The following is a 25,509-nucleotide window of genomic DNA, read 5'->3' as shown; positions in this document are numbered from 1 at the left end:
AATAAATTAACGCAACGCAACACAACACAGACCCCGCTTCAGTCACTGACATGAACGAAACACAGAACCCGCTTCTCTCACGGCAGTCATTGACAGTAACCTAGAATAAATGCATGGGGGAAAACACTTCCCCATGACAAAGACATCGTAAAACACTGAAAGTTAATATTTTGTCACTAGCAACATTCATCTGTCCTTTGTCAAATGTATTATGTTCCAAGTACCCTATGCGTAATTCTGCTTCATAAAGTTGAACAAATACATTTGCTTATTTCACAGAAAAATATAAATAGCCAGTCTACAGTGCAGAGTTGGTAAGTTATGGTAGGCCAACTTGCAGTGAACATACAAACAGGGGAAATTATTTCTCTTGCAGCTGAGTAGCCTCAGGTGCGCACGTAGACATAAGGCCGAACATGCAAGCGCCAATGAATCGTGCTCTCACGACAATCGCGCCGTTAAACTTAAATAGGTTAACATCACTCTAAGTTCGCCTTCAAGCAAGGAAAGCGATGATTTGAAGACATATGTTTCGTTGGAAGGGCAAGGGGTAGCAACAGGGCAACACAGAGACAGGCCCGATGGCAGGGCTGTTATGAGAGTATTAAAATATGGGATATTCTACGGGAAAACATTAAAACGGCAAGACAGCGGGGAAAGTTAAACACGGAAAAAGTTGGCATGCATTGTTTCGGTCCCCGTGCACAGGGATTATTTGTCATACTATTAATCACATATGATTATTTCTGAAATTGTGCAAACAGGCGCAACACATTTGAAAAGTTAGGACTGGTAGCATGCAAGCTCACGGGAAAGATTGATTTAAGAACGTTATCACAAAGTGTGTGGCTGTGGCGCGGGCGGAAGACAATTGGCAGGGTCATTGAACAATTTCTAGCAGGCAAGAGAGGGTCATGCAACTTCCAACTGAAGCACTCAAAATTCCTCCGTGGCCCCTTCAATAAATAACGATCAGTCCCTAGATTGCTGCTGGGCTATATGTCTTGGTTCTGTTAACAACTCATTGTCAAACGATAGCCTATCTCATGGTTGCATCCATTACAAACAAACATGCAATGTGAACGTCTGGGATTGGGGAGAGCACTAAATGCTCTACTGAATAAGCACGCAAGTCAAACCTTTAAATGAAAAACACTCTTTAATAATCAAAAAAAAATAAACCGCTAATGAAGTAAACTTGTGACCATCAAAAATCGCTTATCGCTTGTAACTCCATTGATACCAGGACATAACAGGAAGGCATTTGGCTGAGCAACGGAGGTTAATATGCTCCATGTTTTGTCCAAATGATGACTGTCTATCATCGTTGCACTCGGAGAAAACCGAATGTTTCATTTGTCCCCGTTTCAATCGTCCCGGTTGTACCTACTCAAAACGCAGATAGAACCTTATTATTCTATGGTAGCGAAATAGTGTTCAGCATGATTCATGCCCAATTAATTCCCCCTGTTAAAGTGTTTGCCTTTGTAGTTTGGTTTCGTGATAGCCTATGATAAACGGCTTATGGCCAAATATGTGAAAACGTTAAAATACAGTAGGCTTATAAACCCGAAAAAAGTTGACAGTGATTTTTTCATAATCACTTTGGAGGGTCATAGAAAAATGTATTGCTGGCGAGGGAGGGTCACGTCTTTTTGGACTAATGCTCCCAAAACTCCCCCGGTAGCCCATTAAATAAATAACGAACAGTCCCTAATGAAGTAAACTTGTGACCATCAAAAATAGTTTATCGCCTGTAATTCCGTGATAACAGGACTTAACAGGAAGGCATTTGGCTGAGCAACGGAGGTTAATACTCTATATTTTGTCCAAATGATGTCTGTCTATCATCGTTGCACTCGGAGAAAACCAGAATGTTTAATTTGTCCTGCGTCTCTACAGCTGCAAACGGGATTCACTCGCAGTTAACCAAATATTTCTTTATTAGGGCAGGGCAGGCATATTTCTGGCTATTAGCCTACATTATTTCTAAACCAGTCTGCTAAAGTCTGTAGTGAAGTCTGTGTAGGGTTTTCCAGGCTCCATTTCTTTTTACGAGACACCCTGCTCACTTGAGCCATCTACCGGTTGTTTGGGTTGTTGCAGCGTCTCACTGGAAAAATACAAATTAAAGTCGCGTGATACCGCGTGATCCCACGCGCGGACCGCCAAGTCGAAGCACTGCCCACTGTAGAGGCACTGTTGTACTGATTGGCCCATATCTGGCTACCGAGAGCCACTCACGATGCAGCCACCTGTGCTTGAATGAAAAGTGGGCACTGCACCACTTCATTCTGCTACAGACACATTGTGTTATTCACAGGGAAGCGCTCGTGTCAAGGCAGCTTAGTTAGTCCCGACCTACATGAGATTTTGAACGTTGTTGTGAGAGTGGTGAATTAAATCAAAACCCGGCCCTTAAAAGCGCGTCTATTCTCCGCACTTTGTGAAGAGTTGGTAGCTGACCAAAAGGCTGTACTGTTTCACAGCGAGGCAAGGTGCGGTAAAGTGCTGTCGCTGTTTGAGCTCGAAGTCGCCTCTTCTTGGAGGAAGAGCGCATGTTTGAATCTGCAAGCACGCTCACTAATGAACATTTCTTGACGGTTGGCCTATCTTAGCGATATATTTGATATATCTTAGCGATACATTTGAGTTAAATGTCCAGTTACAAGGCAAAGACAAGCACCTCACCTAGCAAATAAGATTACTGCATTCACCAAAAAAACTTGAGTATGGGACAGGCGCCTCGATCGCGACAGTATTATGCCTTTGAGATTTCTGAGCGAAATCGCTGAAACGTCTGATTGGGAGCCACTCTTGTGATCCCATGTATTAAACAGTAGGCCTACATCGCATCCCTGCAAAGTTTATTTCAAAAATATTTCCCAACCAGCAGTGCTCAGTGTGACTGGGTTATGGATCCATTTAATGAATCATGTTGGTATTTCATTGAATATTGTACAATGCTGTAAAATGGCCTATGCTTCCTAATATGTTGCTGGAAAACAGAAATATGTGTGTTATGCATTTATTTATTATTATATCTGCAGCACCAGCTGATTTTAACTCTGTTGAAGAGGATATATTTAGAAATTGTCATTATTTCAATAAATTTGACAATTTTAAGCTTGACCTAGCACTTTCTTAGAGCGATGAGGGACAGGTGGGGCTCGAGAATGATCAAGGGGGCAAAGTGGGGAATGAAAGAAAAAGTTTGAGAACCACTAAACGAACAATGGACCAAAATCACACCTGATACTGCAACAATAAGTTTCTTTTTCTCGTTTTGGCAAGTAGCCGTGTAATAAGCGGGATAATGTATTGTCCGCCGGTAATTATCAGAAAATAAGTCCCTTCAGGTCGATGTAATGTGTGGTGAAAATTTCGAATAGACTCCATGGAAGTTTAGACTGATTACTGAAAAAAAATTAAGCGTTCAATACTTATTTCCACCATATATTTATTTTACCTGAATATTTTAACTTCCAAATTAAATGTAAACATGAATGTCAGACAAAATGTAAAGTTTGACTGACTGGATTTTGTATACAAAACATAGTGAAAACTGTCTAAGGTCACTCTCCCTTGCTAAAGAGCTAAATGGTTTAGTCCGCCTGCACGATTCATAAAGGTAGGCTAGTTTATCTTTTGTTTATTTAGTTGAGCATCGCTAGTAGTGGACCGCTAATTGTTGTGCTGCTGGTGCAATGTCTTTCTCCAAGAAGGCTAAGTCAGGTTACTAAAAACAAAGGCCAAAACAGGAAAAAGAGACATCAAAATGAGGGGAAACTGCTAATAAACTTCTTTCCAAAGAAAAGTGAGCACAAACGTCAAAACACGAAATCCCATGGTGTTTGCTTGAATATCTCCGCAATCATTGGTGCTAAAACGAACTGAGACAACCCATTGGAATTTCTGTTTTCGTTAGTCTTAACTTTTTCATCTTAACTTTTTTTTTTTTCAAGTAACGGATGGGATTTTTGATGTAGCGAAGTACAATACTTCACTCAAAAAGTATTCAAGTACAATTTAAAATACCGATTTTATAAACTATTTAAAAAATACACAGAAAAACTACTCAATACAGTAACGTGAGTAAATGTATTTCGTTACTTTCCACCTCTGGTGGTAGGGTACCGCAATCACAGGTGATCTGCAGCAACAGAGGTGGTCTCCTACCAGTGCCAACATAAACCAACAGCAAACATCACAAGACACAAATAACAATTAATGAACATACATTAATACATGGTTACAGTCACGCACATTAATACACGATTACATTCATTCACGATCACGCCAGACCAACACTAAAAGCAGGTGTCTGCGCCCGCCACTGCCGCTAGCTTCGGTGCTACAATCACGCGAACGGTGAAGCAGGAAACAATGTTTTCACAACGGATAATGCACGGACCAAAACTCAGCAAAGCAGCAGTGAGCATAATGCACGTCCAGATGACTCAGGCCCACAACACCTACAATGCACGACAAAAATAAGATTAAAACCAGACAAACATGAGAAACAAGTTAAATACCTCAATAGGCTATACCAGTGCAGCATCTCATCTCTTGAGGCAGGGTGTAAGTTACTGAGAGTGCACCGTGGCGGAACAAGCCATGCACCAAGACAGCACGGAGGCCAGTGGGGCAAGCATGGATGGTGCTGTAAAACCAGGATTGCAGATATTAACCTCCCTTATTAAAAGTAAAAACGGTAGCGTTAAGGCGAAAGACCCAGAGATCTCATACCGGCGGCCGGCAGGAAGGCGTGCGTTGGGAAGTGACAGAGGCAGGTTTCCAGGTGCACACCTGGGCAAACGCTACCTACCATTTTATATGGTAGCCAGGTAAACCTATTGGGTAAGCAATTAGGGAGTGATTATGGGGCGCTCCACCCCTTAATCCTGCTACATATGGATACCTAAGAATTGTTTTGAATAAAAAAAAAGATGAAGACAACGAATGAAATGTAAAGTAGGTTCTTTGCATACCGACATAAAAATATGTAATTTCTTTCAGTCAATTAGTTTTCCCGAAAGGGGTTTGGACAGCGGGTGTGCTATAGATTAGCCTATTCTGTTCTTGATGCTTGTCTGATGAGAGTCGTGATAAAAAGATTCCCTCAAAACACGCAAAAATCAGTCAAGGACTAATGTTCGTAGGCCTATTTGATAGGCAGATGAAAGGTAATGTAGCCCTGCCAGCAAATGTAATTTGCTGCCGCTAGGGGCGCATCTAGATTTCTAGACTAAATGTAATGCACCTCAAAATATTGTGTAGGATAAAATATTGGCCTTTATTATTGACATTATTATGGGGGTTTTTTTTTCGTTCCTTGAGTTTCAAGTTAATGCCCGGCACTTCTGATAGGCAGCTGTCAATCATGGCACTGGCCCACATTGGCCCTTATGTGGCTACGCGCCTGGCCATGGTCACAGGGAATAATAAGGTAATGCAACATTCATGTGACGTAGGCCTAGTTGTCGGAGTACAACGCATATCCTATAGCAAAAGAGGGGGCGGCGGCATCATGAGTGCTTGTATAAAATTCCACCAAAAATATGAAAGGCAATTCGGAAAACAAGTATTTACTTAAAACAGCCATGCAAATCAAGCGCACACACACAAAAGAGTACTTAACACAACCCACTAATTATGACCGCTGCTAGTGAAGCTAGCGAAGCGGTCATATAGGGATTGTCAAAAAGTTTTTTTTCGCATCTACTTCCTGAATTTTTGGTCAACGATACCCGGGACACCGAACCACCGGGGCTCATGAAATTTGGTGGGTATGTAGCCCAACTAGACTTTTACGGAAATTTTTTTCGTTTCGTTTCGTCCCCGGGGGCCACTCCCCCGTGCTGGGCCCCCCGAACCGCAAAAAAAGCAGTTTTTCCTAAATAACTACCTGAACCGTGGCACTGAGGATGAAGAATCTTTTATGGTATGTTGGTCTCAAGGGCCCACATCAATCTGGCCCATAATCACTCATTTGTGATTTGCACCCCCCCGGTAAAAAATGAAAATGCAATATTATTCTGCTTTAATCGCCCCTATCTTCAGTTAAGATGTTCAGAACTGCACCAAATTTTATGTGTATGATTGACCTGGCATTCTCTGGGGGTATGCCAAGTTTCGTAGAATTTCATCCATGGGGGGGTCTAAAAAAAATTAGGTTATGTGTACATTTAGTGACTGTACACTCATTGGCCTGTAGATGGCGGTGCACACATATACACATGCACACACACACACACAGGCACCCACATACTATCGGTATTAGAACGGCCGATACATAATTACAAATTCAGTAGGATTAAAAGAAAGCCAAAAATAAATATTCATCATCATCATCATGGCTGCATTTCCAGTATTGGCGATAAGTAGTCGTTTGTCCACTAGATGGTGCGTCGTTGCAGTGAGACGTAATTTTGTTGTAAGTTAAAAGTGGGTTGGAAAAACAATGGACGCTTCATACAAGGAGTGTAGTTTACCGCAGAGACCGTCTAATAAGGATAGGATGATGCTGTGGGGTTTCCCGTGATGAATTGAAGTGTGTCGTGCGAGCGTTGTGCAATAGCTTAGGACACATTGTGTGTGACTACCATCACTTTACTGTGTTTGCTTATTATTAGTAGAGCTGTGGTGACTGTTCTTTTGCTCTGTGGCTGAGTAACAGCAATAGCGGGTGGGCTGTGTTTTGAGTCATTAATATTTGTCCTTATGGAGTTTTATGTCGTCCATGTCTGTTATATCTTTGTGCTAAATTAAGAGAAATTAAAGTATTTATTTTTATAGTCCGTTCTAGTTTCCTAGTCCGGGAAAATTATGTAGCCTAACTATCAGAGTTCCCCTGCGCTCTAGGTTGAAACCCAGGGGTGGCATAGGCTAGTCTCTCTCACTCTCTCTCCGGAGGGTGCTACATATGCCATGTCATGTTCAGGGCCACTCCATGATACCCTGGCTAACTCATGATACCCAAGTATCATCGCTTAATGATTTATACAATTTTGGGAAATAATCTCACTAGCATACACACTAAGGCTGACATCGTTCTACATTAAAGGGACAGGTCTGAGACATATCTGAGTCCAATGGAGACAGCTCAACAGTCATCATGCCTGGTGTGAAACTCTCACCGCAACGGTGTAACCAAGCCTACCGAGATGTCCTCTCTGGGTGTTCTATCTGGTGTCGAGGCACTCTGTGGTTTAATGTGGTTCATCAGGTGTTGTCTCCCCTCAGAAGGTAAGATAATGCTTTAATAATAATTTCATCAATCAACTAAATAAACTGTAATTAGACTCGTTCGTCATAGGAACCTCAACGCATATTTCATATCGTGCTGAGGAACTTGAGGCTTGCATTTATTTCTGAACACTTATATCCATGCTACATACTTTGCCCTGTATTGGCTGTTCTTGAATCTTAGCTTGTCCTGTCAATCATCATGCAGTCTGGAGCGGAATAAGCCTTACCTGCTTGTTTCATCAAGTGTTTTGTCATGCTGGTGATGCAGGCTGGCATGTTGATAATTATCCCTTACGTAATGAAGATCATATTTGTGTGTGAGTGTGAGGCATTCTCATAGCAGAGTCAACATCTTTTCAATTTATGCATCTTGACATGCTATGTTACCAGGCTATGCTACATTTATTGTGATAAGATAGTGATTGAATCTCCAAATAGACATAGAAGAACATTAAGCACTGTCTTTCAGCTCACATAATGTTTCTTTTGTTGTGTTATACTGAAGCACCTGAATGGGATAAAATGTCATGGCTTGCAGGTGCTCTCTCCAGCCCACGAAACCTGAAAGTGGAACTACTGGATTTTCATGCCAAGGTAATGTGGGAGTCGGCTCCAGGAAACCCAAGCGACACTGCATACGTGCTGGAACTTCAAGAGTTCGGGAAAAAATGGACCAAAATTGAAAAATGCAAGACTATGATGATTTGTGATTTGGATGACTTTGGAACCTATGATGACCTAAAGAACTACTTTATTAGAGTGAAGGCGGTTTGGGGACATGAAAGCTCTAACTGGACAAACGCCTCCTCTTTTCAGCCTTACAGCGATTGTAAGTATAGTCATTCTTTTGTGGAGTTAAATGTAGTTCTGTGCATGAATTGCATTACAGGAAAATGTTGATATATTCCTTGTTGTTTTTTGTTTGTTATCTTGGAATCTTTTGTGAGATTTAACATTGACAATATCCACTTTTGTTGCATACATTAGCATTACATTGGTCTCTACTTTTCAGGTCAGTTCAGCCCTCCTTTATTAAATGTGATGGTTCAAGAGGGATCCATCCTTGCTGACATTCATCACCCTGTCACAAAAAAGGTGAAGGAACTAGAGTTTGCTTTATACCTCTATCGGAATGTCTCTGGACAGAAAACAGAGGTAGGTAAGACCCAACTGGACTGGTAGTGTTTAGACATCCTTAGACAACCGTATCTTTTGCTGCTGTACAGAGAAACCTGCATGGTTCAGTAATTAAATAAAATTCAGTGACTCACTTTAGAGGAAGCACATTGTATTTTTTTTATTATTATTGTAACAGGTGGCACGGAAAATATCAGCTCAAGGTGCTCTCTCTTTTCCCAACCTACCTCCTGATCGCTACTGCCTGAGGGCTTCTGTGCATAACGACCAGAAAGATCAACTGTTTGCAGAGGAATGTATTGTCGTCCACCCAGGTACTGGGAAATGTAACGTCACAACCCACGTCAAAATGCTTTCTCATGAAAAACAATGATGTTGTGCGCCACAGCCAGTTTTGACCATGTTGTTTATAAATCTCAGCAGATGAATGGACTCCTATGAGAGTGGCACTGGGTGTGTCCTTCCTTTTGGTTCTTCCTGTTGGACTGATTCTAATCTTTGTATTGTGCTACCTATGGCCCAAATACCTCAAAACTCCACAGGCTCTGGTATGTTCATTCTTTGTTTTTTATCCATTCAGAAAAACTTCATCAATATTCAAAGTCTTTTCGATTTCTTGTTACCCATTTGCCAAGAAAGAACACAAAAGTGCAATTTAATGTGTACATTTTGATGCACTGTGTCTCACAGAAAGTCAGACCTGGGGAGTCCAAATTGCTGGAGGTCATTCCCGACAAGACCAGAGCTGTGGTGATCTCACACCTGATATGGGGCGAAACAGACGACTGCGTGTCGAAATGTGAAGAAGACAACAGCTCACTAGCCTTTAACCACAAGACAGACTCGACCTGCATCAGGGACATGAGCTCTGAAGGGGAGATCTGTCTGCCACCTGAGGAAGAGGATGATGATGATGAAGATGATGATAAGTGCACTGGTAGCCTTCGTCACTCTGCTGGTTATGGGCTGGTGCCAGACAGCAGTGATGAGGGAGCCCCTGTGGAGGAAGCATCGTCACACGCCGCCGCCCGTGTACCCGAGACGGAAGAGTATGAAGAAAATGAACATCCAAGTCAATACATGGAGAGACTGATGATTGGTGCACAGTGGCAGGTCCATGTCCCATTAGACTCTTTAAACAGTCAACCAGCCAGGAGTTCAGACCGCCTAGAGTTCATAGAAGAAACAGCAGAAACACCTCCAAATATTTCATCAGACAGCCTAGAGTCCATAGAAGAGGAAGCAGAAACACCTCCAAACAGCTCATCAGGCTATGAACCCAGGCAAATACCTCCAAACAGCTCATCAGGCTCTGAACCCAGGCAAATACCTCCAAACAGCACATCAGGCTATGAACCCAGGCAAATACCTCCAAACAGCACATCAGGCTATGAACCCAGGCAAATACCTCCAAACAGCACATCAGGCTATGAACCCAGGCAAATACCTCCAAATAGTTCATCAGGCTATGAACCCTGTCCATTGATCTGCTATAACAGTGATGAAGGTAGCCAGTGAGTTCAAATGTGAACCGCATCGCACCCATTGTGGATCCTGTTATAGTTCCTATCTCAATAGGAGTCATTGCAGGACTGTCTTATGTCTGGTGCACAGACCGCTACTACCAAAGGCTCTCTGTTTGACACTTTGTGCCTCTCTGCCCAGTGAGTGTTGGCCACAGCGTGCCGGACTCTCTGGAGATCTACACCTGCCTCTCACCGCAGTCTTCCTCACGAGTACCCTAGGAGAACCCAGACAAACCTGTTAGCAAATTTGAATTTGCTCTGCAGGTCCGTCTGGCAAGGATGCCATTGGCCCCCATTTCCAATGGTCCAAAAACCCAGGCACCAATCACAGTGGCTTATCCAGCATGGGCCAGGTTTTCTATGATGACAGATAGAGCAGTGCTCTAAAAGTAAAGCAACTGATGGCTGCACTGATAGCCACAGGGCTAAACAGATATGGACATGCATTTTTTTTTTAATTGAGTAAACAACTGCATTTAAAACATTCGTTTACAAGAAAGATTTTTTATTGCTGCTCTTCTGAAATGATTTTAATGCGCCAATTTAAGTTTATTTTCACTGCTGTTTATGGCCGTGGAAGTCGTATGTCAATGAAGCCTTTCTAGAATCTCTCTCAATCTCAATGGAGATTTGAAAGGTGGTCTGGTGATAATGTACTGCACTGACATCACCAAGTTGCACCCAGCTGCTTCTGGAGTGTCTTACCAACATTGGAGTGCAGGGCAGTGTTTATCAATGGTTCACCTCCTATCTCTCGGGCAGGACACAGCTTGTCCAGATTTTGGTCCAGTGAATCCACTGCCCAGTTTAAAAAGGAACTGAAAACCTTTCTTTTTAGACTAGCCTATGGACTGTGATATGGCTAAATGGACTATATATATATTATATATATATATATATATAATTTTTCTCCTTTTTTGATGTGTATATATATATATATTTTCCTTCTATTTGTTTTATCTGTGAAGCGACCTTGGGTGTCCTGAAAGGCGTTTTTAAATCAAATGTATTATTATTATTATTATTATTATTATTTTTGGAGCATGCAAATATAATGTTATTTTTACAGTGACATTTGTTTTTGTGGATTGTATTCATATTTTGTGTTGTACTGCACCCTTGGGTGTCCTGAAGGATGAAAAAATTAAATGTGTCATTATTATATTATTATTATTATTATTATTATTAGGCCTATTATTATTATTATTACTAGGCCTATTATTATTATTACAGTAGTAATAATAGTAGCAGCAGTAGTAGTAGACAGAGTTTTATAGATGCACTTTTGTTGCTCTGGAGAGATATACAGTATCTGGTCAGATATTAAATGGTGCTAGTTTTTATGTATCATATGGATTCCACAAAATGAATGAGAGATTCATTTAAATGTTGTTTTTTTTCTTGTACAGATGTTTGACATTTTATGTGCAAATATACTTTATACAGACCAGATTTTTACATGTTGTAAAATGCTGCCAATGTTGGGGTGTGTGGTGAGCTCGATGGTGTTTTAAGCCCCCACCGTTCAAGGCACCTAATCACTTCAACCCTAACACTAACCCTTGCCCTTGCCTAACCCTAGTGCCTTCCACGCAGCACTGCCTGAAAAACAACGTTAGGGGCTTAAAACACCGAATGGCTTGTGACAAACATATTTGTGGTTTAAGATCTGAATAAAGTCACATGCAAGTATTTATACAAATCATAAAATATTTAATTGTTTTCTTTATATCCATTCATTCTGTAAGCTCATATACACAAATGTACAAAGGGAAAGTGTATCCCATCATTGTCTCATTTACTTTCCACTAAAAAGTGAAGAGAAAAAATTATTCTTCTCTTCTCCGCGTAAACGCAAGGACTTGCTGGTGCGTGTTCCTCTTTGGAGGGGGGAGGCCATCTTTTTTCTGTCTTCCTCTTGTTGTTGGACTTGTTGACAAATAACTAGCCGCATGTCCTCCTAGATAGACAAAGATTTCTTATAGTTATTTTATCAAATGAAAAATATATCAGAGGGCTTAAATGTGTCTTAATTCAGGCATGGGCCAGGTCAGTATAATTCAAATTTTTCCTTGCTTTAATCTTTGCTATCAACAGCACAACTGACCTGCCAGGCATCCACCTCCTGAGACAGCGCCACCTTGTGTTTGATGGTGCTCAGCAGCTGTATGTTGAGAGAGTCTCTGTCTTGCCGTGTTTTAAGCAATTCTTCTTCCAAAGAACTAAAAACAAAAGGCGTATTCATGATGCTGTCTCCCATTATCAGTTAATCTATGATAAGATAGTGAGTGATAACATCTGCATTGAAAAGACAATGCCATAATTTGTTCTCAGCCAGTAGGCTAATCTGAATGGCAATGGTAAGCTTTTTACCTGTAGCTGGGTTTTCCAGGACTGCTTCGAAATGGTTTCACCTCTTCCCTCAGTGACCGCAGTTCCTCCTCTTTGCTCTGTAACTGTTGCGCAAAAACATTTAGTCCTACGTGTGGTCAGACCAGTGTAATTTGAATGTGTTATAACAGGCAAATGCATATGTGCTCCTATCAGGCAAACCTCTTGATTCAGTTTCTGGAGTTCGGCTTCTCTCACTTGCAGGACTTCTGAGTGAGCCAAGAGGGCTTCTTTGGCCTAGTCAGAGGAACATTTGATGAGTATAACGATTCACACTGAAATGAAAACACAATCTGAACATGCTCAACCCTTCTTAATTAATGATTAATCTTTCATTTCAACAGGACAAAACTTCTCCTTGTCAATGTTATGAGCAACAGCTGAACTCGAAAGAACATTTTCAACGTCCCTTGAACGTTCGCTATCTATCTCTCAGAATTGGGATAATTGGGATTTTCTTCTTTGGTGTCTAGTCCCACTCTACTCTATCCCAGACAGCATGTGTTCTGTGTTGTAGTCCCGGGAGGTGTCACAGCTGGGGGCAGAGAGTACCTGCGACTGCTGGAGCTCGCACTGCAGCGAGAGCGGGAAGCTGGTGGTCTCTCCCAGGCTCACTTCCTCCCCCAGGGCCTGCACTCTGTGCTGCAGCGTGCGGTTGTGTGTTTGCAGCCGGAACACCGTGCTGTGCTCCTGCTCCAGCTGCCACAAACAGCCAGAAGAGAAGGAGAGAGGTGCTGCTCAGCTCAGGCTCACGAGCTGTAGTGTCAGATAGGCTCACTATAGCACACAGCTAAGCCTATAGAAATGCACCACTCAAGTACAGTGACTCTCAGTGATACTAAAGGATCCTGTCACATCATGGAAAAGTTCACATCTCTCTCTCTCTCTCTCTCTCTCTCTCTCTCTTTTCCCTCTTATTTACATTCATAAGTGTGTATGTCTTTCAGAGAATTTAAGTATTTTCAAGAGTAACTCTTCTCACTCTTGGCCATGTCATTTCCAAAGCGTTCCTTACCTCGGATTCCTTATCTAGCAGACTGCTCTGTAGGTCTGCCACCTTCTCTCTCAGCATGTCTCTCTCTGAGCGCAACCTGTCGTTATCATCCTGTGTCGACTGCAGCCGCTTGTCCAGGTTACTGTACCGTTCCTGCGCCACTCTGATCTGTATACAATGAAACGGAGGAAGTGTCCTATTGTCAGATGGATGACGTACATGTGTAGTGTCATGATACCAATGTTTGGGTAATAGATGTAGTTGTGTGCTTTGTGTGTGCGCAGATTTGTGTTGTATGCTCACTGCTCACGCCACCATACCCACACATGCTTTAAATGGACATAGATTGAGGCAGGCATACCACAACAAAGCTAATACACATGAGATGGACTGAGAAATAATAAACAAATGGGCTTACTTGTCCTGTTTTAAAACAGTCATCTAATTATGTAACCAGGGTGCTTGTTATCATACACCTTTTCACATCAGTATGTTTAAATATAGAGCAAACAACGGCGTTACCAATGGTGAAAAGACATTCCACAGCTGAAATGAATGTTAAACACGTTGCCGGTGACATCATCCTGGCGTGACGTTTTGAGTGAGTGAATATGCATTGTGTCTCCATTGTGATTGCAACATCACCTCTGCTTGAAGACTGTCCACCCTTGCCGAACTAATGGAGCGGGTGAAGCTGTTCTCCTCCATCTCCTCCCTCAGCTGACGCAGCTCCGAGCGCAGCGCATGCTCCAGTGACACCGCCTGCAACACACAGGGGGGTCTCCTGAGGCTCTGTTGCGTAGGCCTTTGTCTACACTTAGTCTGATGTAGGTCACTGCTATTTTAACCTGTTTCGCCACATTCTTTAAAAGGCGTGGGGTATAAAGGGCTTGAGTATAACCTATATAACCTATTGTTACCACACTCCTTTTCCTTTTTCAGTTGCTATCCATACATTCTTTGCCATCAATTTATGTAAATAGAAGACGTAAACAAACAAACGTTGCGCCTCCAGGGGACGTCTGACCTCTGCCAACTGTTCCACCAGTTTGTGGTTGTGGTTGGACAGCTGTGTGAGCTGCTGTGTCTCCTCGCGGCGGCGGTCCCGGCCCTGGGCGTGCTGCTGCTCCAGCTGCTTCCGCAGGGTGGCCAGGTCGGCCTGCAGCTCGGCCTCCCGCTGAGATGCCTCCATCTCACACACCTCCAGCCGCCGCTGCAGCACGTGCTTCTCCTGCTGCACGGCCTGATAAAACACACACACACACACACGTAAACACACGTAAACACAGACACATATAAACACGGACACACACACACACACACACACACACACACACGGAGGAGAAACATATGGACACACATACAAAACACACACATACACGTACACACATAAACAAGGACAAACACGGACATACACACAAACATGAACACACACACACATACACACACACACACACATACAGTACATACACACATACATAAATACAGACAAACATGCACACATACACAAACACGGACACACACACACACACACACACACATTCACATATAAACACACGTACATTGATACATATTTGAATGTCTGCTCATTCATCAGCTTTTTCCAAACAAATTTAAAGAAGCTTGACCAAACATAGCATTCAAGGTCATTTCCGTTAAACAGCAACGCTAATGCCCCATACAAACAGCCAAAAAGCTCTCAGTTAAACTTAATAAATGACTGCAACCAAACAGATTTGCTGCCATGAGTCCAAACTATGAGTGGCTCACTGATGGCCCACTGTACCTCCATCTCCTTGTCCTTCTGCTCCAGCTGGACGTTCAGCTCCTCGTTCCTCTCCAGCAGGGCCTGTCCGAGCTCAGCTGCCAGGATCAGGTCACTCTCCATCAGCGCGGGGCCATCGTCCTGGGCCAGGTCTGTGAGTGCCTCAGGGACCACCCCCGGGGCCATCGTCCGCTTGGTGGAGGAAGACGATGAGGAGAAAGGGAAGAAGGAATCCTCCAGGCTTGGAGAAGGCAGGGTCTCCTTCTTCGGGGAAAACATTCGGTTGTGTGCACTTGCTGATTCTGGACTGTGACTCCCAGACAATCCACAGATAAGCAAGCTGACAGTCACACCTTATGAGACACCATTTTTGCCCAGTAAATTCCAGCCAGTTCTATTATATAGAAAACTATTTGGCACACACAGTGGCCACAAGAGAATAATCATAAGATGAAGTGATGGTTATGGTTGGTTATCAATGCATGTGGCAAGTCAGGTTTGAGACTTAGAATTCCCACGCAACAGACAGCGTGAAGCATGCAGTCATGCCCATGCCGTGCTGGTTTATTTGGTGACCAAATATTGCTCAAGCTCTGACAATGATCCCAGTTCCTTGTGGTTGTTTGGACTGATGAGTTCTCCTTCAGAAAGCTGACTTCTTAGAGTAACCACGTGGTAATCCTGTAGGTATCCTGAAACAAGACATTCATGACTAAACAGGCTTTTGACCCACACATAAAACGACACCCTTTTCAATTCCGTGCAAAAGATGCAAAAGATTCCGTGCAACTTCTAATGACCATACCATAGGCAGGTTATCACAGTAAACAAAACAGGTGAACAAATCAGATGTGTATCATGAGACAGTGAGTACATGAATACATTTAATCTTCAGTTGCCTTGAAACCACGTCTTTTGTTGCCTGTTCTCATCTATTGTGAGGGTGACCGAAATGGAAGTGTAGTAGTGTTTCAACACATTCCACAAGTTATTCAAGACTTCTCATGGACCTGCTGCTCCACCCTGCAGTGACAGTGTCTGTCTGACAGGTTTTGTTTCCCAGGGATAAAACCTAATGCTTCTTTAAAAGGGTGGCCAAACCTAAACTATGCAGACTGCGAAACATTAATAAATGACCAAGAGGAAATCAATTGATCTTCCATACTGAGAGATGCTGTTGTCGCAAACATTTCCTTTACTGACTGCCAGTTAGGAAATACAGTATAGTCTTTCACTTGTCTTAGGTCAGGCAACTCATGTAGGACTCATACCTCACATTTTTATATCCTGTCACTTACAGACTACATTGAATAAAAAGATCCTTAATGATGCTGCCGGTTGTACCTGTGATGTTAAGGCTAGTGGCAGTGCTTCCATTTAAATATAATTCCACAAAATACTATAGAATACAATAAAGATCACCTATTACCTGACTTTAGGTCTAGGTATGCAATATCAGTGAGACAACATTTAGTTCCAACCAACCAAAATCAGCTCACTGACTTGTACACATCTTCAGGCCTGCGCATATTTTTCTTACCTGGTGGCTTCCTGGTGCACTCCTGGCTTGTGTGGTGGCAGTAAGTCAGTGGTTACCGTGGAGCAGCTGTTTCCCTGTATGCTGACCACACCCATGTTTGATGACATCACTTGGGAACAACTGGGAGGGGCCGAGACACAGGGAGGCAGAAAACCGGTAGACCGTGATGGCGGCAACACCTTCAAGAATGGTGATAATGGATGTGTGAACAATGGACATGCCTCTCTGTGTTTTTCTCATTTACTTAAAAGAAAATGGTTGGGTTGCATGCAAACGTTCAGCTTGTTATTATTACCAAGCAAAACAGATCCCTTTTCAGCAAAATGTTCATAATGATTGTACTGATGAATAATATATTATGAATGTTAAATTATGAATTATTGTCGTTATAATTTTATACAGAATAGCCCTCAAAAGAAAGTTGTATTTGAGATGAACTGGTGATTTGATTATTTCCTGCTGTATTTCCCATTAGAGGCACATGGTGGCAGGAGAAGATTCCCAGTAGCACCAAGCTAGTCAGGCCTCAGAGTGAAAAACATGAATGTCTCAATTTACGCTCATAAATGTTTATGACAACACAAGTGTAGGATATCACTTCACATCAGACCTATTCTTTTGTTTGCCAGATATGTGGTATATTAGTGGCAGCCACATACATAAACTAATGTTTAGCAACCAAAGGTTTATCCATACTGTAGATTACCAGGCTGACATAAATGCTCAACAAAATAGAAACAACTTGATAAGCTTTTTAAAGCCACGGTTAGTTTTTAAAATCTCAAACAACACAAATAAGACCCTTTTCCTGTTCTTTCCAAAAATACTTTCTTGTCTGGACATTTGCTATTGTGATTAAGTTGAATACATCCCCAATCCTGTCTGAAATGGCAAGCTTACAACAATATTCGTGGAGTGATTGGTCAGTGTTTTTTTTCTCTGGTGCCTTTAAGGGATGGTTAAAAAACGTAATGGACACTCATATTGGGCGATGTGCGTACTTGTACCTACATGTAGTTTTCAAAACAATAGAAGTGGACATTATTGGCTGTTACTCAGATTTTTTATGGGCAACAGTTACGGGCCCTGCCCTTCCTGCCCACATGTGAGGATGGACTGATTATCTCACATGAAAACAATAACCATGGAACTGTAAAAATGATTTAAGGCTAGACAGATCAAAAGTGCAAAGGATAGAGATTGATTTTAAACAGTCATTAAAAAGGTTTTGAGACAGACAGAATGGCATGTCACAAAGACCACCTTGTTTTTCTCAGTTCTGTCTGTGGGTGCAGTGAGGCTTGTGGAATGACTTTCTCCCAAAGCATACAGACAGTGAACTGAGTGTGCAGACCGGGGTGGTGGTGGTGGTGGTGGTGGTGGTGTGTGTGTGTGTGTGTGGGGGGGTCCAAGGTCAGACAAATCGACACAAACAGGAGCCTGTGAAACTGCCTGCCATGCCTCCAGATCGCTGCAAAACAATTTTTTCTCTGCTTGAAAGGGACTCTTTGAGCTTGTGGAGCCTACTTAGTCAACAAACAGGTAACAAGGGATAGACATATAGTGAATCAAGAGAGCAATATGAACCATTTACATATATTATATCTACATTGCATTTTTCTGCAAATTTATAAATTGAAAAACAAAATGTGGCTTATTTAATCTTATTTCTAATTTATGTCACAAGGGTAAAAATGACTACTAATTACTGTAGTGTTTTTTTCCAGCATTAAAAATGGTGATAGTGAACAAACAAACAGGGGAGCAAACAAGTTGCACATTTGAAATGAGTGCTCTATCTGCTCTGTGAGTTTAGCAGGAGGTGGAGTAAAGCTCCCAACTGAAGTCCCTCCTCTAGTCCCAACTCTCCGCAGACAGACTGACCATCAGAGAAGAGGAACATGGAGAAGCTGAACGGCATGAGCTGGTCATCGGTTCTGGTGCTATGTGGTCTTCTGCCTCTGATTGCCCAGGCAGGGAGAGAGATGCCCAAGCTCTCCAACAAGAAGCTGTGTGCAGATGCTGAGTGCAGTCGTGAGTTTGACCTTTTAAAACAATTGGTTGTTGCAATGAAATGCAGTAAGCTACATACAGTAGTAGCCTACTTCCAGTAAGCTACATACAGTAGTAGCCTACTTAAATATAAATATATAAAGAGCTACTTAATATAGTTTGTCAAATTGTCAAACTATGTTCCTTTATCAGAACCACTTTTGAGAAGAAAAAAAATGTAAAAAACAGTGTTCACATAATTGACAAGAGTGTCTGTTTCTAGATCCCATCCTCATTGCTCGTGCCCTTCAAGATTATTATCCTCAAGACTGCCGCTTCATCCCTCTCCGCCAGGGTCAGCTTGTTTATGTGTATGCCATGCTGAAGGACTATGGTAACCTCTTCTGGGCAGGCAGTGTAAGTGACAAAACAAACCGAATGATGCATGAGCTGTTGTGATGAATGCCACAGTGAGTCTTGACATGTTTATGTTTTATTGACATGATGTTGCTTGCAGTGTCTATGAATTTCAAGACAGCAATAATTGAAATGTAGGCTATTAGAGAGAGCTGACTTGTTTGCTTAGTTTTTTTTTTTTAAACCTACTTCCTTCATTCAATTACTCAGGTTCAAGGTTCCTACTATGGCGAGCATGAAGCGCGTCTTGGACATTTCCCAAGCAGTGTTGTTGAAGAAACCCATGCCTTGATGCCAGCAGAGGTCGAGGTTAAAACTGACGTGAGTATAGACAACTTGACGCTTTTGAGGGAATAACCTATCCGTGGGCCTAGCTGTAAAACAATCGATGACTAAAGCAATATGTTTGTCTTTTCCAGAAATGGGACTTCTATTGTTACTGAATACGTTTCTGGTTTACCTCAAAAACGATTAGCATATGGATGACCCGTGAATCTCTTTTGTAAGCACTGCTACTGCCACGAGTCAAAAAATGACCTCGTTTTTTGGACACCTTCGTGCTATGGACACCTTTGTGAGCTGCCTAGGCTGCTATGTGGTATAACTAAGCAAACACACAGATTCAGTTCTTATTTATCGATGCTGTAGACACCGTTTATGCTTTGGGCAGATTTCTGATGTTCAATAAAGATAAACAAAGCTGTTTTTGTGTCTTTTTTCATTGCGTAATGGAGCGCATCGCGTTTGTATGAAGGATACTTTTATTCTAACGATCATCATTTGTCTTGCACATTGTAGCCTACGTCACCTCAGTCTATGTGTTTTATTTCAGTTACCTTTTAACCCTAATTAAATTAATTTAATTAAATTTAGCCTGTATGTTAACCCAGATACCCAGGGATCTCTTTGAGAGAAAAAAACGTAACCATGGTGACGTGTCAACAAAGTAGGATCCCATTCAGATGTCATCAAAAATAGAACCATACAGTCAATGGATAGAACACAGAGAAGCTCTTTCAGAGTTCTATGGGCAGCACTTGGGCAGCACACACAGTCAAAAAAAAGTCTACCAGATCAAGTGAGCAACCTTGTGAGGACACCATTATTGTTTTATTCGCAGGTGAATCAGTGGGTAAGTAGGTCAGTGTGGCCAGGGCTTTCATTCCTTCTTCAGAATAAGCCACATTTAGTGTCTTTATAATAATATGGGATGGACCTTTTTCCAGGTTTCTTATGCATGGATAGTACATGGACAAAGAAAGCAGCACCTTTCCACTATATGCTCCGCGCCTCTGGCCAGAGTGAGGTTTGGCATGACTCATTTAAAGATGCCAAGTTGCGTCAATTTGGATGGCGTTGCTCCACCAGTGAAAACGCCTATACCACTGCCACCTTGATTGGCAATTGGTCTGAGCAACGGTTTGATATGCGTTACTCTACAAAAGTACGCCGGCCACTGCCCTCTCAGGTGAGCTCTGATGCTTGTCATAATTTTCATGATCTGAAATGAGACAACATACACCAGACATTATAGATTTTGTCAAGATTTTTGCATTTATCAGGTGACCTTTCATTTGCATAATTGAAGTATTATATCACTTTCTTTATCTCTCAGTTTTCTGACTACTTTGAAACAACTTATAGTTCAACCTACAACAAAGATGAGAAAAAGCCCACTCAAATCCGTAAGTCTGTTGCTCCCCTTTGCTCTTTCACTTCAAATAAAAATAACCAAATCCATTTCAATAGGCCTATCCAGAGCCATATAAAGGTATTCTTTTGATTATCCAAACATTCTGAAAGATGTAGAGCCATCACCAACTCTCAACTTATCAAGTGTGTTTACTGTTTATTTGTTTATTTCATTCTGAAGCCCATGCGAAGGAGCCTAGAAGCTTCCCTGGACATCAGCCTGAGTTGGATCCTCCGCACACCAAGTGTGTAGCAGACTCCAGCTATAGACAGGACTTCAGAGCACATGGACGAGAGCAGGAAAAATGGTGAAACCTCACAATACCCACAGGACATCACAGTCTCCCAGGAGCAGTAGGAGAGCTCCCTGACAGGACATCACAGTCTCCCAGGAGCAGTAGGAGAGCTCCCTGGCCTTAAATACAGCAAACTCAATCATTTTTATGTTGGTTGTTTTGTTTGCTTTGTCTTTCCATGAATATTGAACCTGCTGAAATGCTCCATTTTGGATGGTCAGAATGAAGTCTGTATAAGACTTTAGAACAGAAGATAAGAAAATAAGACTTTAAAACCAAACCTCCACACCTCTGATTCTTGTATAGAATCCCTGCTCTATTCTGTGGTATACCTTACCCCCTTATGTGAGTGGAAACAGTGACTGAAAACCGGATAGCTGCAGTAAAGGAGGGCTCTGTTATGGGGTTAAGTTTTGGGCCTACTGTGGCATCAAATGCAGAAGATTAACCTCAATAGCATACTCCTCTATATGTAAAGTTACTGATTATTCTTTTTACTGCTAACTGAGTAAAACAGTATTCAAGTATTCAAGTGTTTTTGGGGTGCTATTGTTTTTTTCCCCCAGTTGTCTCATTAGGTCCATAGCTAAATTCCATTGGAATGCAATTAATGCTTATCTAATCAGTGTTTTCATTGTTCATCTCAGATAAGAGGCTTTGGGGAATGAGGCATAATCTCCCCTGTCAATACAATACACAGAGAGAGAGAGAGAGAGAGAGAGAGAGAGAGAGAGAATGGAAGTGTCCTGTTTGAAATCAAATTAGTTCTAATGAAACAATCCATTTAGCTGTGGAAGTGCTGCAATAATTCTAATGCCCTTTCTTTGCTGCATAAAGACTGACTAGTTTAATGAAATCACATCACACATGACCGCCTCTCCAATGCTTTTAAATAGTGAGACTTTTTTATTATGCATATGGATAGTAGTTACACACTCATAATTACTGTTAATAGTTAATATTATAAGGAATGTTTCAGCAAGCAAAATGAAAGAGAACAACCCCTCAGCTGAAAGTCAAAAGGGATGTAGATATTAAGGGTTACGTGTGTACTGGCTTTTCTTTCATCAACCAATATTAGTTTTTTGTAAATGTATAAATATTACATATAAATATATATCAGTAATAATATATTTTAAAGTTGCGATTGAGGCAAATTGAAAGAGACTGAATCAAATGTGGACAATCTTGGTGATGTTATGTCTTTTTGAACACATTGGGTGTGTGTAAAATAAGGATTTTAAAACATAAACACCCTTTTAATGGACTCAATAATTTTTTTCTGCCCCAAAGGTGTTAGATCATCCAAACCAGTTTGTTACACTGCTGTCTAAAATGCCAAATATTGCTTTGAGATTTAATCAATCTTTAGTCCATATCATTTTAGACACAGTGATAGACACTTTCCCTTTACATATCACCTTTACAGAATCTTCAACTGTAATTGTAGCTAAATCATAAATGTGTAATCACTATTAAGTAGTAGCTCTCAGTTCTGGTATCCCAGCCTGATAACTGACATAGAGGAGGACTCATGCATTTTATGGACGCAGTGAGACAAGTGATAGAGTAAGTACTTCTCAATAATTAGCTAATTATTCATTTATGTAGTTTGATATTGAGCTTCTTGTTAAACTCAGAATGAACAAGTAAAACAATATCAGTCAACCTTAACTTTAGCTTTATATTAATTCATATTGAACAGTTAGGTCCTGATCTCATCATTGCCGTACTTTCAGAATAGGGGAAAGTTGTGTTTCTCCATTATTTCACCATTATCTCATTATTTCACCATTATCTCACACTTCAGCTCACCTTTCAGGCCTACCACATCCTTCAACATGACATGTCATGCCTGTCCTCCTCTGTCCAATGCTCCCTAATGCCCTTTACACTCTCACCACATATTTCAGTCGAGGTACGGGCACTGCATTTGAGGAAGATGTACAAGTTTTTGCCTCCCATGAAATAAAAAGAAAAATGTAACCGAAAGTAAAGTCATTCATGAGATTGGGGTAGCAATGTTTACAGTCTTTAAGGCTTTGAGAACTTGTCTTTGAAAAAAAATACTGACAGGATTTTGGTTTTGTGGTCCTATGGCTCTTGATTTCAGACTTGGTAGACATACAGTATACAGTTCATTTCCCTAATTTTTGGCACCCAGCTATAGGCTCTCTATAGCTACATATAAATATGAGAAACAGGTGAGGGGCATGTTAGGGGCCGAGATGGGTAGAGCTCAGTGGATGGCCAAGCAGGAGCACTAGAGGCTCTACTTCTGCTGCACAGCAGGCTTGTCATCATGTGTGATGGGGATGTTCCGCTCTGGGACATCGGAAACCTTCCGTGGTCCGATTACGGTAAGGACACCGTCTGTGGACAGGGAGGAGGTGATACTGGCTGGGTCCACCCCGCCTGGGAGTTTGTATTTCCTCTGGAACTCCCGTGACACAAAGCCATGATCGTCCTAAAAACAAGAGACATGATTTTTCACTCTCAGGAATGCTGTAAATGTTCAATATTGTACATGTGTAGGGCTCATGCCACAGTGTGAAGCTGCACGGGAATTGGGCGCAAATTTGCCACCTGACGTTCTTGGTGTTTGGCATGGATCTCGATGAAATCTCCATTAATCTTCACTGACAGCTCCTCAGGGGAAAAGTGCTTCACATCAAGGCTAACTGTGAAGCGATCCTTCTCCATCCGCATCTGGAAACATGAAATATCACACCATAATAACCCATATCAGATTGGGTCAATTGGAGCCCAACAGACAATGTATAATGAACTTTCAAACTTAGCACCTCCTGGTGGTGCTGTATGTTTTAGTATGGGGTGCCACCACCTCTTTCAAGTATGTGAAGTTAACAGAGGAAGTCAGCAGTGGTGACTTAAGCCAATGATAAGGGAGCAAATAAACAACTGTGAAGGGAAAGCTACAGGCCGCAGACTTTTATTGAAAGTATTGGCAAATATCTGCTGCATTCAAACACTTTGTAGTTTGTACCTTTGTATGCTGTTTGCATGCAACACATGCAAAAGTCCCTAGATGTTGTATGTAACAAACTATGGGCTGCATACATAATACTGTATAATCCATAAGCATGTCCAAATCAGACTTGTCATGTAGGGATCATGACATGTTTTAAATAGCTCATCGGTGTCATTGTTTTGAGTGTGCAGCTGAACAATGTCCATGTGTTCCATGGCTTAAAATTGATATAAAAATAGCCACTCCAATCTCTATGTACACAGAGATGAGAAAGTCCCATGTGAGACTGTTTTAGGGAACACAGCAATAACACACTGATATACCATGGAAACAGCTGACAAATATTCATATTTTTTACTTAGAATAGCTAATATGATACTTTAATGACTCATCACATACAATAAATGAAATGTGCTCACAATTGACAGCAGAAATCTGTATTATTGATCATTATATTCTCATATAATAGTATAGTAACTTTACATATTATTTACCGTCACCTCAAAGTATCAGTCTGTCTGAAGCACTGAGGCATTGTATTGGTGTCAAATATCAGGCTGTAGGAGATTTTGCCTGGACCTGCAGCTCACCTCAGAGTGTCCACTCTCCAGCCAGCTGGGCCAGCGCGGGACAGCGACCCGGGGATAGTAGAGTGAGGGGATGGGCGGCAGCATGTCGCTCTCGCTGATGTGCTCCCCAAAGTGCTGGTCGAAGATACGGCTGGGGAGGAAGGAGGGGAGGAAGCGGCGGAACCAGGGCTGTTGGATAGTCACGTCCATGCTGCTCCAGAAGGTGCGAAGGAAGCCACTGTCCACAAGCCACTCGGAATCTGTTTTTTGTCCCGACGGCCAGCTTATATACTCTGCTACTGCCAGGCCCTGCCAGCCCGCTGACGACGGTTCTGGAACAATGATGTAAACTGTTTTGCCCCCTCTCTCGCGCTCACCCTCTCTCTTTCTCTCTTTCTCTCTCTGTCTTTCTCTCTCACTCAATCCCTCCTACTGTCCCCTGCTCAGTCTTTCTCGCTCCCTTCACCCTTCTCTAAAGAGCATGTCTTTAAACCGGTAGTCTGATTTCATTCACACAGATACTACCTGGATTATCAGCTTTCAATGGTCCTGATGTGCCTCATGTTCACGCCCCTGGAAAACATTCTGTCTGGGGCGGTGGGGCAGAATTTGCCAGTAACGTCTGATCTTGGCGTTTTCCCATATCCCCCCCTGACTCACTCCAAGGCCACTGTGCCAAGGTGGATTAGAATGCCTAGACTCTAATGTGCCAGTGCAAATTTGGGCATTGGCTCTTCTCAGGATTTGGTCTCCCGACACAAGGGCCTAAGGGAGATTGGCCAACTATGCCGGTAGTGGGCCAGCTCTGGATTATATATGGATCTTCTTGCAGAGTGCAGAGTCATTCAATCGCAGAGGGAATTCTATGTGTATTAGGTACATGTCTTCCTAAGTCTTCCAGAACAGTCCGAATGTGCAGGTTTTCCGGATTTCTTTTTTGTGGCATG

The 25,509-nt window shown here is 42.0% G+C and overlaps 5 protein-coding genes across 8 annotated transcripts in view; 3 read left to right on the top strand and 2 right to left on the bottom strand.

Annotated features, from left to right (window-relative positions):
• Positions 1–10,837, top strand: part of crfb12 (cytokine receptor family member B12) — a 35,100-nt gene extending 24,263 nt beyond the window's left edge. For 2 of the 3 annotated variants that reach the window (XM_048269736.1, XM_048269716.1), the window contains 6 exons: positions 7,067–7,248; positions 7,790–8,080; positions 8,264–8,406; positions 8,567–8,702; positions 8,809–8,936; positions 9,079–10,837. In XM_048269736.1, the coding sequence (XP_048125693.1) occupies positions 7,167–7,248; positions 7,790–8,080; positions 8,264–8,406; positions 8,567–8,702; positions 8,809–8,936; positions 9,079–9,906 (1,608 nt within the window). In that variant the 5' untranslated portion in view covers positions 7,067–7,166 and the 3' untranslated portion in view covers positions 9,907–10,837. Of the gene's footprint in view, positions 1–6,499; positions 7,249–7,789; positions 8,081–8,263; positions 8,407–8,566; positions 8,703–8,808; positions 8,937–9,078 lie in introns of those variants that run through there. The other variant, XM_048269726.1, reaches the window with a different exon arrangement.
• A 775-nt stretch (positions 10,838–11,612) lies between these two features.
• On the bottom strand, positions 11,613–16,649 carry bicdl2 (BICD family like cargo adaptor 2). Its single transcript, XM_048269805.1, has 10 exons — positions 16,605–16,649; positions 15,086–15,756; positions 14,327–14,542; positions 13,945–14,061; positions 13,321–13,467; positions 12,858–13,004; positions 12,468–12,542; positions 12,288–12,370; positions 12,022–12,136; positions 11,613–11,874 (listed from the first exon to the last, which is right to left on the bottom strand). Exons 2-10 carry the CDS (start codon positions 15,341–15,343, stop codon positions 11,713–11,715), a joined length of 1,320 nt encoding a protein of 439 aa, XP_048125762.1. The 5' UTR covers positions 15,344–15,756; positions 16,605–16,649; the 3' UTR covers positions 11,613–11,712.
• Positions 16,650–18,062: 1,413 nt separating this feature from the next.
• mia (MIA SH3 domain containing) lies at positions 18,063–19,716 on the top strand. The gene is made up of 5 exons (XM_048269959.1): positions 18,063–18,146; positions 18,421–18,638; positions 18,880–19,013; positions 19,224–19,334; positions 19,433–19,716. Exons 2-5 carry the CDS (start codon positions 18,506–18,508, stop codon positions 19,454–19,456), a joined length of 402 nt encoding a protein of 133 aa, XP_048125916.1. The 5' UTR covers positions 18,063–18,146; positions 18,421–18,505; the 3' UTR covers positions 19,457–19,716.
• Positions 19,717–19,822: 106 nt separating this feature from the next.
• c2h11orf1 (chromosome 2 C11orf1 homolog) lies at positions 19,823–21,528 on the top strand. Its single transcript, XM_048269897.1, has 4 exons — positions 19,823–20,145; positions 20,240–20,481; positions 20,629–20,698; positions 20,887–21,528. The coding sequence occupies exons 1-4, from the start codon at positions 20,040–20,042 to the stop codon at positions 21,015–21,017; spliced, it is 549 nt and encodes a 182-aa protein (XP_048125854.1). The 5' UTR covers positions 19,823–20,039; the 3' UTR covers positions 21,018–21,528.
• Positions 21,529–21,884: 356 nt separating this feature from the next.
• cryabb (crystallin, alpha B, b) lies at positions 21,885–25,157 on the bottom strand. Of its 2 annotated transcripts, none has more exons than XM_048269909.1 (3): positions 24,584–25,157; positions 23,585–23,710; positions 21,885–23,468 (listed from the first exon to the last, which is right to left on the bottom strand). In XM_048269909.1, the coding sequence occupies exons 1-3, from the start codon at positions 24,770–24,772 to the stop codon at positions 23,274–23,276; spliced, it is 510 nt and encodes a 169-aa protein (XP_048125866.1). In that variant the 5' UTR covers positions 24,773–25,157; the 3' UTR covers positions 21,885–23,273. The 2 variants fall into 2 exon arrangements, with proteins under 2 accessions (XP_048125866.1, XP_048125872.1); XM_048269915.1 differs by having other exon boundaries at positions 23,588–23,710; positions 24,584–25,148.
• Positions 25,158–25,509: the final 352 nt, after the last annotated feature.

This window comes from Alosa alosa, chromosome 2, assembly GCF_017589495.1.
Source record: "Alosa alosa isolate M-15738 ecotype Scorff River chromosome 2, AALO_Geno_1.1, whole genome shotgun sequence".
Classification (NCBI taxonomy): domain Eukaryota; kingdom Metazoa; phylum Chordata; class Actinopteri; order Clupeiformes; family Clupeidae; genus Alosa; species Alosa alosa.
Note: the sequence above shows the minus strand (reverse complement) of the source record. Positions and strands in the feature narration are given on the sequence as shown.

Bases quoted from the DNA above. Each gene is read 5' to 3' on its own strand.
- bicdl2 (XM_048269805.1), bottom strand. From the start codon at position 15,343: ATGTTTTCCCCGAAGAAGGAGACCCTGCCTTCTCCAAGCCTGGAGGAT. The intron at 14,062-14,326 runs GTCAGACGTCCC...TGTGTGTTGCAG, and splicing joins TGGTGGAACAGTTGGCAGAG to GCGGTGTCACTGGAGCATGC. The intron at 12,371-12,467 runs GTTTGCCTGATA...TTTGCGCAACAG, and splicing joins TCCAGAAACTGAATCAAGAG to TTACAGAGCAAAGAGGAGGA.
- mia (XM_048269959.1), top strand. From the start codon at position 18,506: ATGGAGAAGCTGAACGGCATGAGCTGGTCATCGGTTCTGGTGCTATGT. The intron at 18,639-18,879 runs GTGAGTTTGACC...GTCTGTTTCTAG, and splicing joins TGCAGATGCTGAGTGCAGTC to ATCCCATCCTCATTGCTCGT. The intron at 19,335-19,432 runs GTGAGTATAGAC...TGTCTTTTCCAG, and splicing joins AGGTCGAGGTTAAAACTGAC to AAATGGGACTTCTATTGTTA.
- c2h11orf1 (XM_048269897.1), top strand. From the start codon at position 20,040: ATGGGCAGCACTTGGGCAGCACACACAGTCAAAAAAAAGTCTACCAGA. The intron at 20,146-20,239 runs GTAAGTAGGTCA...ACCTTTTTCCAG, and splicing joins ATTCGCAGGTGAATCAGTGG to GTTTCTTATGCATGGATAGT. The intron at 20,699-20,886 runs GTAAGTCTGTTG...TTCATTCTGAAG, and splicing joins GAAAAAGCCCACTCAAATCC to CCCATGCGAAGGAGCCTAGA.
- cryabb (XM_048269909.1), bottom strand. From the start codon at position 24,772: ATGGACGTGACTATCCAACAGCCCTGGTTCCGCCGCTTCCTCCCCTCC. The intron at 23,711-24,583 runs GTGAGCTGCAGG...TCATGTTTCCAG, and splicing joins TGGAGAGTGGACACTCTGAG to ATGCGGATGGAGAAGGATCG. The intron at 23,469-23,584 runs GCAAATTTGCGC...TCTTGTTTTTAG, and splicing joins AACACCAAGAACGTCAGGTG to GACGATCATGGCTTTGTGTC.